At 42.7% G+C, this 11,050-nt stretch overlaps 1 protein-coding gene across 1 annotated transcript; it reads left to right on the top strand.

Moving 5' to 3' along the window:
• Positions 1 to 2,512: 2,512 nt before the first annotated feature.
• brd7 (bromodomain containing 7) lies at positions 2,513 to 10,970 on the top strand. The gene is made up of 17 exons (XM_070904510.1): positions 2,513 to 2,614; positions 2,991 to 3,184; positions 3,315 to 3,408; positions 3,500 to 3,557; positions 3,742 to 3,886; positions 4,273 to 4,383; positions 4,954 to 5,117; positions 5,972 to 6,086; positions 6,459 to 6,534; positions 6,952 to 7,059; positions 7,151 to 7,286; positions 7,865 to 7,976; positions 8,082 to 8,129; positions 8,843 to 8,930; positions 10,005 to 10,148; positions 10,547 to 10,687; positions 10,792 to 10,970. The coding sequence occupies exons 1-17, from the start codon at positions 2,566 to 2,568 to the stop codon at positions 10,860 to 10,862; spliced, it is 1,854 nt and encodes a 617-aa protein (XP_070760611.1). The 5' UTR covers positions 2,513 to 2,565; the 3' UTR covers positions 10,863 to 10,970.
• The last annotated feature ends 80 nt before the right edge of the window (positions 10,971 to 11,050 follow it).

Here is an 11,050-nt window from a genome sequence, read left to right on the forward strand (position 1 = left end):
GTGGGCAGATTCAAAGGTCTGGACACAGGCAAGAAACCAGCTGATTTCAGTCAAAAAGCTCTGATAACCCCACTGTACGCTACCAGCCAAGCACCAAACGACAGACAAAGTTAATGACTAGCTGGCAAGACAATCATTTAGCAGCTACAGAGATATTTCCCTCAGGAGCTGGTGGAGAGCAAAACAGAGCTACATTCATCAGGTGAACAAAAACATGTCTACAAATGAATGCCAGTGCTGCTCCATATTTGCTGGATGTGAAAATAAGCAGCTATTTACTAACAAGTTTGTCATAAAGGTGATATGAGACATTAGACAGAACATTCATAACACATAATAAATCAGTAAATAAGTCAATGATTTTGTGGATCCATAAAAAAACGCTTTCTCTTTGTGTGTTGTTTGTAGTACCTTAAAGATGTTTACACAACTTTTGTTGAAGAGGAGAAAAACACTTCTACACTCCGCTCATTGGGTTGCATGCATATTTCCAGGGCACTATTTCTCTGACCCTTGAATTCCACAGATAAAAACTTGTTGTCCTTGTAATTGAAGCCCTCGCCATCAGAGTGTCAGCTAATAATCGTAGCGGTATCTAAAGGGTGTATTACGGGGCTGGTATTTCTTGACACAGATCAGGAGGTAATTTGTTGGGGATGGGCTTGCTTAGATAGGAGACTTAAACATCAACAGAGTGTCAGAATCACGTCTTCATCTGAAAGCAGGGATGGCTGAAATGGTGGATTCAGTCAATCTTCATTCCTTTCAAACCTTCTGCCCCCATCCTCTACCCTCTTCATAAAACCTGGAATGTGCTTCAAAGAATGCACACTATCTTTCCTCCATGAATAAAACATCTGTCATTCATCAGCCGGTACAATATGTGCTGATTTAACAGAGCATAACAGCTCTGCAATGCAGGGAAGTGCCAGACTGTACAGTGTCCTAAGGAGACCAACCATAACCGAGTGTCTTCTGTCTCCCATTGGAGCTTTATCTGGTTTAATTTAAACAAGATTCTGTTCAAGTCCTGCTAAAATGAAATATCATGTTTTTGTCTGCCACAGCATACATATCGGCTCTGTAAAGCACTTATCCTGTGTTCTCCTCAAAATCAGAAACCAAAAGGGAGAAATGTATATGTTTGCCCCCTGGTTTTGCATTGATTCAACGGAATACCGGCCAATCAAATCTTGTATAAAGCACCCTCAGCCTGCTACACAACACAAGAGGTACATTAGCTCAACCCACATTAGCTTCACGCTTAAGTATCCTTCTTATCTAGCTTACAAACATGAACACACGCTTTGTCCTTAGCTCGTTGAACGAGTGACCAAACAAACATTCACTGGTGCAAAAGTACACTACTAATGTCGGTTTGCAGGCTAGATAGCTAATTATCTGCTCAGCTGCAGGACATTAAATGACATGCGGATGTCACTTGGGTCCAGTTGGATGCTGGTGTGGTCCTAGGGTGCAGCGCAAGTCTGTTTACTTTGTCTCACAGTCTGCTGTCAGTCACACACTGACACGTCCCTCCAGCTGGCTGAGATCTCTTTTCTTCTTTTTAATAATAAAAAACTATTAATCATTAATTTAAAAAAAAAAAAAGTGACATAATTTTTGTCTACTAAAAGTGATGACTAAATGTGATTTCAGTTGGACTTTAATTGTCATCAAGGTTATTAGACTTGATCTTTGGAGACTTCAAATGTATAAAGGAAAGCCTGCATTAGAAACAGGACGTTGAGTTTGAAAGACATGGGCATTTACCAAGCAGGTCTGATGAAAGGTGCTATTGAGTTGCATTATGGGAAATTTAGGTTCCACTGTTTTTGAAGGTTGACATTTACTAAAGACTGAAAATCTGGATTTCAACCTCAGCTGCTTCAATTTTGACCATTCTTCCTTTCATCTGTTACTTGCAAGCATTCTAACTTTGTCAAGTGTAATACTAAATAACTGGAGAACCCCTTAATTGGCAGTGGACTTTCTCTTTTTGCGTGTTTATGTGGACATGCATGTATTGGTGTTGTGGTTGTTCCCCAAACATGTCCCTGTTGGTTTTGTCTTATTCATACATTTTGAGAGATTCTGTATTTACTGGGCCCTGAGTGCAGAATTAACAACACATCTGGCCCAGTGGAGCTGAGAGGAGCTCACTGTCTTGCTCAAGAGCACTTTGGCTGGGTGAACGATTGAACCTGCTTGCTCCAATTGAAAGATGGCCTCGCTGACTGTTATGGCTTCCTGATATACATATGTAGAAATACATATAATTCAGTGTCAAATCATCTCTCTAAATGATCCATAATGCAGACTGACAGCACAAATCTGGAATCACAAGGGTACTCACCGCAGGATAAAAGTTTTGCAGGATTTGGGCCAGAAGTTTAATACTGGGGTTACTTCGCCCCCTACCGACGGTAAGAGTCGTCATATCGCATCCTCGCCGGCAGGTGGCGCTGGAGGCCTGCATCGCACTCCGCAGTTTCCCCCGAAGTGCTTCCGCCACCACAGAGCTCTGAGAGAGCAACCGACCGGTGCCAGATCAAAATACAAACAATGGGCAAGAAGCACAAAAAGCACAAGTCCGAAAAACACGGATATGAAGGTATTTCATCTGCAGATAGTTTAGTATCTATCCACTTGAACTATTTACTAATTAGTTTTTAAATACGTTCTCCCCGGTTTCGCGCTTGTTAGCTGTGTTAGCACGACCATAGTCACAACCTAGCTGATTAGCTAGCGCACTGCTAGGCAAGCTACCGGGCTGAGCTAGCTAGCTGTTTATTTGACGTTTCTGCCACCATTTGGTGTGAATACAAGGTCGTGGATTTAAGATTACAATACAACGTCAGCTGTAATGTTAGCTGTAACGTTAGCTTCACTGCAACGCCTGTTTGCTAGGCTAGCCGTTAGCGGCTATTGTTTCTAGCCTCCGCTGTCATGGGTGTCAATAATGCTTTTTGTTGACTGGATGTCCTCAGAGTACGGAGAGAGACCTCTGAAGCTGGTGTTGAAAGTGTCTGGAAACGAAGTGACGACGGGAAGCTCGAGTCTGGACACTTTTTACGACGAGCAGCCGGCGGACTATGACAAACCCAAAGACAAGAAGAAGAAAAAGAAGAAGGATAAAGAGAGGAGCTTTGGGTCGCCAGAGGATGACAGAGGAAAGAAAAAGGTAACGTCACCAAAGATCCTATCCTTGTCTTCTAGATTGGACAGTAAAGGATGTTTATCCCCTTCAATGGCGTAGATAGTTTACATGGAGTGTCTACATGTTAGATTTCATGTTTGTTTTGTTTTGTCAGATGACAAAGAAGAAGAAGGGACAGGATGCAGATGGAGATGATGACCGAGAACAGAGCAGAACTCCGATACGTTCAGAGCTGGATAAACTGGAAGGTAGTCTCAAATGTCCTCTTGTTTGCAGTTTACATCCACACTCTAATCTCTCAAATCTTTCCTTGATGCTTTATTAATCTTCCCCCTGCAGAAAAGGAACAGACTCCTCTGCAGGAAGCTTTGAACCAGCTCATCAGGCAGCTCCAAAGGTGCAACATTGATCATTTATTGATATGAGATAATTGTGCTTCTGCTTGTTAATTTATCAGCAGCAATTCTTCTCACAGTGCTTGTGAGTACATTACTGACCCATAGCCCTCCCCTCCTCTACAGTAAAGTGACTGTATGCCTGGTGTTGTGAATAAATACTGTATGTGTGTGTTTTCTCTGTAGGAAAGATCCCAGTGCATTCTTCTCGTTTCCTGTGACAGACCTCATCGCTCCCGGCTACTCTTCGATTATCAAACGACCTATGGACTTCAGTACAATGAAGGACAAAGTAAAGAAAGAATACTATCAGTCGCTGGATGAACTCAAGGTATCTGTCTGTACTACACACAGGTGTATTATTGCATGATAAGTATACACACCCACAGCAGATTTAGGTCATTGTGTCAGATACATATTTAATCAACATTTAGGACTTGGAACGGGATTGGGGTGGGGGGAAAAACTTAATCGGAACATCCCTATAAATAACCAGAAGATGTTGATCATGTTGGATTAATGTCAAAATAAAAGCACTCGCACAGTGAGTAAAAATAAAAGTACAATAAAGCAAAAATGCCCCCATAACCATAGCATGGGCCAAGCCATGAGATTTGTCATGAAGACCAGGATTATACATTCTTCAGTGCATTTAGATTCACATGCTTTTTTTGTCGTGTTGTCAAGTGTTTGATGTGGCATGTGATGTTGATGCAGGTGGATTTCAGGATCATGTGTGAAAACGCCATGATTTACAACAAACCTGAGACGATTTACCATAAAGCAGCTCGAAAACTGTTACACTCTGGAATGAAGATCTTGAGCCAGGTATGAAAGTGACGCTTCTGAAAAATAAACTCTTTCTGTTGTTCAGTTTAACATGGACCCTGACGTTTTTTGGTTGTCCCCTGTAGGTCATTCACACCAGTGTTCACTAAGGGATTGTAGTTGTTGTAGTGCACTAGTTTTATTAAAAAATAGCATTTTAGTATGAAAAAGCTTCTTGGAGCATTTATTATTCCCACTGTATCTTTATAATTTAAAGTGATAAATAAAGGTCTACGACACATGATCATCATTGTCTGAGGAAACCAAACAAGTGACAGAAAAGTTAGGCAAGACAAGATGTCATTATTTAACTTACTATACTAATTAAACAGTGCAGCAGCGTTGTGTTTGCTGTTAATGCTACATGGAGCACTGGAACAAAGTTAAATGACTTTGCTTTTGCTATAAAACAACAGATGGGGGCAGCAGATAGCCTCAAATTGTCCTCAGAATGATTTCACACAGCATCATCCGTAGCACCAGCAGGTTTAGCCGGTACATTTTCTTCTCTTCTCTTTCCTGATCCTATGTGGTAAAAAAATTATACACTTTTGATTATCTTTGCAACAGGAAAGGCTGGAGAGCCTGAAGCAGAGCATAGAGTTCATGTCCGGCCTCGACCCTCCTGCCAAACAGCCAGGGAAGTGTGAGGAGCAAGGGGGCACCAGCCTGGACCAGAAGAGAGAGGGACCCACAGACACCAGCGAGAGCTCCCAGACACCCAGCACACCCAGGTCCCTTAAACCTGCTGACTTTACATACATTTATCCAAATGCCACATCAGCATAGTGCCCAGATTTCAATGTGAGGAAGTGAAATAATTATCATGACTGTGGATTTACTACTTAAATCTCTATTATTCTAATGTCTGTTTATGTTGGGTGACATGAGTAAAATCTCACAGATATCTCATGTCAATCAGGAAATGGCCAGAACCTGTTAATTTTTTAAAACTGAAATAAATGCTGAACTTGTCAGTCACACGTCAGCCCAGGTAAGGTTGAGATGACAGCCAGAGGTAAAAATGCAGCACGTTGGTGGAAACACTTTCTCACACTGTCGGTTTCTGTGAGTTTGTTGTCCTCTGACACTAAAGTGAATCACTTTTCCACTGTGAAGCTGGAGGCTGAGAATGTAAGGAATGCCTTTGCAGCATGTTGAGACTTGTTTTCTCTCATGGCTGTACATCTTTTAATCAGTGTTGTTGCCCGGTGATGTAATAGTACCTGCCCATTAATATCACGTGTCGGTTATGACTCAACGTCAGAGGAACAGCCGAGAAACCTTTACTGTGCTGTTTTTCATTCAGCTTCTTTTCGTCTGTGTTACATCAGAAGACACTGTGAATAAAATCTTTCTTGATGGCGTTTATTGACGTCACAAACCGCTCACAGGTAGATAATCAGAGGAATGAAAGTAGAACGTAGGCTTTTAATGAACAGAAGCGCTCATGCAGGTTTTTCTCCCCGCAGTATTTTTGCTGCAAAGTGCATGCTTTTTTTTTTATTATTGCTACAAAGTAAAAACCTTTTCATTCATGGTCAAAGTGTCTCATCTGCCTGTCTTTCAATCTGTGCTTCATTTGCAGACAGGACAAGGACTCCAAGGACGAAGCGGCAAAGGCAGAGAAAGAGCTTGAGGAAATCCGCAAGGTCATCGCGGAGTCTGGAGGAAAGCTGTCCAACAGAGTGCTGCAGTGTGATGTGAGGAAGCAGGGTTAAACTCACGACTGGCACATCCAACCAAAAACATCACAACTCTTTCAAAATTATGACATGGAAAGAAAAGCGTCATGTTTTAAAGCTCTCAGTTGAGATAATATTCATACTTTTCTTGTAGCTTAATAGGGGATTTGGTGTTTTAGGCATTTTGAAGGATTCACTTGTGGTCCGGAGAGTTTTTGCCCCTTAATGTGAGGCTTCGGGGTGGTGGTATTGGTCGATCAGTGATAGTTTAGAAGTTTGTCTAATGTTCTCAGGGTCCGTCCCAAATGTTAAACCACAACACAGTCATTTCTCATAGTAAAAACGGATGAGTTTCCTGCCATTGAGCCTTGTCATTTTGTTGTTGTGTAGTTGGAGTTTGGAAGGCGGAAGTCTGATGGCTCCACCACTCTGGCAATCCTCAACCCGGCAGATCCATCAGTGGGAGGTATGTCCATCTGGAACCTCACTACAGCTCAAACAATTAGTGCATTCATCCATTAGTTGATCAACACAAAACGGGCAATAGGCAACTATTAAGATAATCAATTCTTAATAAAAAAGTCTTTCTTTAAGCACAAATGTCAAAAAGTAGCTGCTTCCAGGAAATGTAATTGGAAATGTGAATGTTTGCTGGTTTTCTCAGCTTTCTTTGATTGTCTGATTATCTTTGGGTTTTGGAGTGCTGCATGGACAAAAAAAGCTATTTGTAAATGTTTGCTATTTTTTTAATGATTAATTAAGGGAGTAATCAGCAGACTAATCGATTATGAAAATCAAAGTTAGGTACAGCCCCAGATCTTAGGTTCATTATGAAAGTGAGGTGGAGAGAGAACTTCTGAAAGTCAAATGTTTTCTGCTGCAGATGTTGGTTACTGTCCTGTGAAACTGGGCATGATGTCCAATCGGCTGCAGAGCGGCGTGAACACCCTGCAGGGGTTCAGGGAGGACAAGAGGAACCGGATCACTCCAGGTACCGCACGTTTCCAATGCTACTATCAGAGACCTCTCCTTCCCCCTGCTGGTCAAGCTCACGTGACAGACAATAATGACTCTCTCCACAGTGTCCTACATCAATTACGGGCCATTCACCTCCTACGCACCCACCTACGACTCCAGCTTCGCTAACGTCAGCAAGGACGATTCTGACCTCATCTGCTCCTCTTACGGCGAGGAGTCCAGTCAGCAGGGCTCAGACAGGTATGTGCCGCGTGACAACAAACGCACTCAAAGCTCTGCGGCATTCGTACAAAACGTCACTTGAGGCATTCCTGGCTGAATACTCTCTAGACTTTTTTCACTGAGGTTGTCCAGTCTAGAGAAGGTCAGCTGCAGAATGGGCCTCAACCTGACACCCCCCCCCCTTTACTTCTTACACTTTCATCTTCTGTCTGTCGTGATTATTATCTAATTATCTCACGGTACTCTGGGCACCTGTGTTATACACTCATCACACCATCCCATCAAGAATAATCTTATTAACAGTGGTATTCAGTAGCAGAAATGCTTTGTTACTGTACTTATCTTTGTTCTGTTCTAATCTTTCTGAATTTATTGTACTAAATTTTAAAAGTAAATACTTTGAAGGATTCTTTTTGTGTTAGCTTGTCATCTGACGCGCGAGTGTTTTCACCTGCGGTTTGCTTTTCATTGTATGTGTTGAATCGTTGTGGCAGAAAACAGTTATGTATTTAGTTTGTCCTCATTCAGCAGTTATTGTTGCTGCTCGGTGACAATCCAGTCAATTGTGTGTGCGTGCGTGTGTGTGCGTTTGGCAGCCTGTCAGAGTTCCTGGCCAAATCAGACGAGTATGTGTACAAACTGGCAGACAATCTTCTGGATGCAATGACGAACGGAGAGCATTCAAAAACTCTGAAGGAGACAGAGCCGGTAAGTGACACCGCAACTGAGCCAAGTTGACTTTTGAGTTAAACAGCGCAAGGTAGAAGTCTAAGTATCAATGGACTGATTGAACTTGTTTTTTTGTCTGTCCAGCAGGTGGAGGAGGCCACAAATACACAAGAGGACAAGGATGACATGGAGGTGAGAGTAAATCTGGAGCTGAATCCCAGATGAAAATCTGTCCTCACTGTACGGTACAAATGGAAGCAGACATTAAGTTCATAATGACAAATATCAGCATGGTGCTACGTAATTCAAAACTGGAGCTTCACCCTCATCAGTGTTGGATGCCATGTTTGGAGGAAGAGCTCCTGCTGTGCCGTTGTTCGGCGTGCAGCACGTGTTCCTGTGTTGCAGCTAGTGTGTGGATACTTTCATTTCATGTTGTCATTATAGATGGCCTCTGCAGATGGTTTGCTGCGTCAACCAGCTGTGTCAACATAGCAGGGGCATGCCTTTAGCTGCGATCCATCCACGCACGGAAAGAACATTTCCCCTCAAAACACAGCAATGCCACTCGCTCGGCGCTCGCTGCTGGAGAATTTGGAGAGGCCTGTGTTTTCTTTCGCTCCTCAGAGCAGCAGAGGAAACCAAAGCACAGGCCCCTCCGTCAGGCACACAGCAACCCTCTGTCCGGGCTGTTTGCTGTTCTTGGCCGCTCTCCAGTTTACTCTCATCCCCTGCCCGGGTGTTGCAGCTTTTCATTAGGTTTGATTTTATTGGAGCGCAGAAGCAGCGTGACTAAAGAGGCTTCTAAAGGCCTGGATGTTCCCTGGATGTGTCAGCTGTCCGGTGTGGAATGCATTTTTCTAATCTGACTAAACATGTTGTCTCCCTCCCATCGCATCTTGTAGGTAGCTGAACCCGAAGCATCCAACTGCAACAGGCTGGACTTCCTGCGCTCTGCTGCAGGCCTGCAGGTGGCTGAGGAGCTCTCTGGGGGTAAAACTTCTGACTAAGTTTGTGTTGCATATAGGGCTGCAATCATTTTCATGATAGATTAATCTTCATTTTTCGAAACTAATGATCAGGGTATCTGCAGGTCTTGAAAGTCTTAAAAAACATTGAATCACTTCCCACAAAAAATGCATTAGAGTGTTTTTCTTGCCTTGCCATTAGTTCTACATTCTTTGTATGTAATTGCGGGTTGTCTGGACACGTTGTGCACCTATAAACTACAAGTGAGTTGGTATGATAGTGGATTGTGTGTGCAGTAACCATTTAGTCTGTGATATGTTAGAAAATAGTAAAACAAAAATGCCTAGTTTCCAGCAGCACAAAATCACAATTGTACAAATTGATTGTTTTGTCCAAAAGTCCAAAACTCAAAGATATTCAATTTACTGTGATATAAATAGAGAGAAGCAGCACATCCTCATATTTGAGAAGCTGGAGTTTTGCTTGACAAATGATTCATCTATTTTCAAAATGGTTGTTCATTGATCTTCTGCTGATCAATACATTTGTCTCCGCCCTGGTTACGTTGCAAATTCAATTAATTGATTGTGATAGATAGATTGATTGTATATTAGATTGTGATTTTAAGAGTATAGAAGAAAGCCAACTCCACAATAACAAGTGCATCATTTGGATAATGAACTTATACAACTGAAGTAACTACCCACTCTCATGAAAGATCACACACATGATCTGCCCGGCCCAGACAGCAGGACACAGATCTCTGAACCTGGCTTCTTTCTGTGTGTCGCACTCTAAATGCTGTTGCCATTGAGGTCATTCAAAACAAAGAAAACAGCCCTCATCTAAAGCAGTCAGATGAGCCATTCAGCATCCCATTATGTGTCCTCTTAGATCTTTCTAACAGCCCATTTCTCCTCTCCCAGTATTCTCAGATATTAATGTAGCAGTAAGACTGAGGGGTCCACATTAGGGTTGAAGAATGGATGTACTGTGTTCAATCTGTGTAACCAAGGACAGGAGGGGTCACCACAAGGTAACTGGAGGAGCCCAGAGGAAGTATTCACTGCATGCTGTCTTTCTTCCTCTCTCGTACAGAGGCCCTGCACTTCCAGCAGAAATTGGACGAGACTACAAAGCTGCTGCACGACTTGCAGGAAGCACAGAAGGAGCGTCTGAGCGCCAAGCAGCCACCTAACATGATTTGCTTGCTGGCCCCGACTGCCAAGGAGCTGGAGCTGGGTAAGAGCCTCTCAATGCACGGCCCCCCCCTTTTGTTCCTCCACTCAATCCGTCGCCACCAGCTGTAGACCTCCAACAACACTCCATTTACCTCTTTAGCAGCCAGCCCACACAGACGCGCTTTGTCTTTTAGCTTCAGACAAGAATTCACCGTTCGACAGTGATCTGATTCAAATCACCAAGAAAATGTCGAACTACTCCTTTAGCACAGCACAGAGCTTCTTGTGTAAAATGTTGTGGTTAAAGGTTGAATCGGTAGCAAGTCAGCAGAAGGGAGACTTCAACCATGACTGACTCATCTATGATTGGCCGCGACTGTCTCTTCTTACAAATGCAAATAACACAAAGTCTCATATCATTTCTTGTCTTGATAATGTTTTCCTTCTTCCTGTGTGCAGCTGAGAAGGTGACTGGGAACCTGGCTGAGCTGACTGGCCAAGTGGCCCCGTGTGACGTCAGCAGCATCTACGGCATCAGGAGGGCCATGGGCATCGCTGCACCTCCAGAACCACCTGAGCCCTTCATCGACCTCACTACAGGTAAACACCTCACTGGGCGTATTGAAAGTTGTTAAATACTGTTTTTCTCTTGAATATTCTTTATCTAAATATACACTTTAACATTTACTTTTCAATGTTTTCAGTTCAGGAAATGGCTGAACCGATGGAAACCTTGTCCAGTGGTCAGGATGCGGTTCCAGTCGTCGTTGTATAATGAAATTCCAACCATCCTTACAGTTTAATAACTTAAGTTTTGTACGAAAGGTGCTTTTTGTGTGACATTTGTATGCATTTCAAATCAATAAACTTTGTTTTTTTTATATATATGTATATATATGTATATATATATATAAGCCTTGTGAAATACTGTATGACAAACTGCAGACATATGAAAACATTTAT

The sequence above is a fragment of the Enoplosus armatus genome, chromosome 1 (genome assembly GCF_043641665.1).
Source record: "Enoplosus armatus isolate fEnoArm2 chromosome 1, fEnoArm2.hap1, whole genome shotgun sequence".
NCBI classification, from domain to species: domain Eukaryota; kingdom Metazoa; phylum Chordata; class Actinopteri; order Centrarchiformes; family Enoplosidae; genus Enoplosus; species Enoplosus armatus.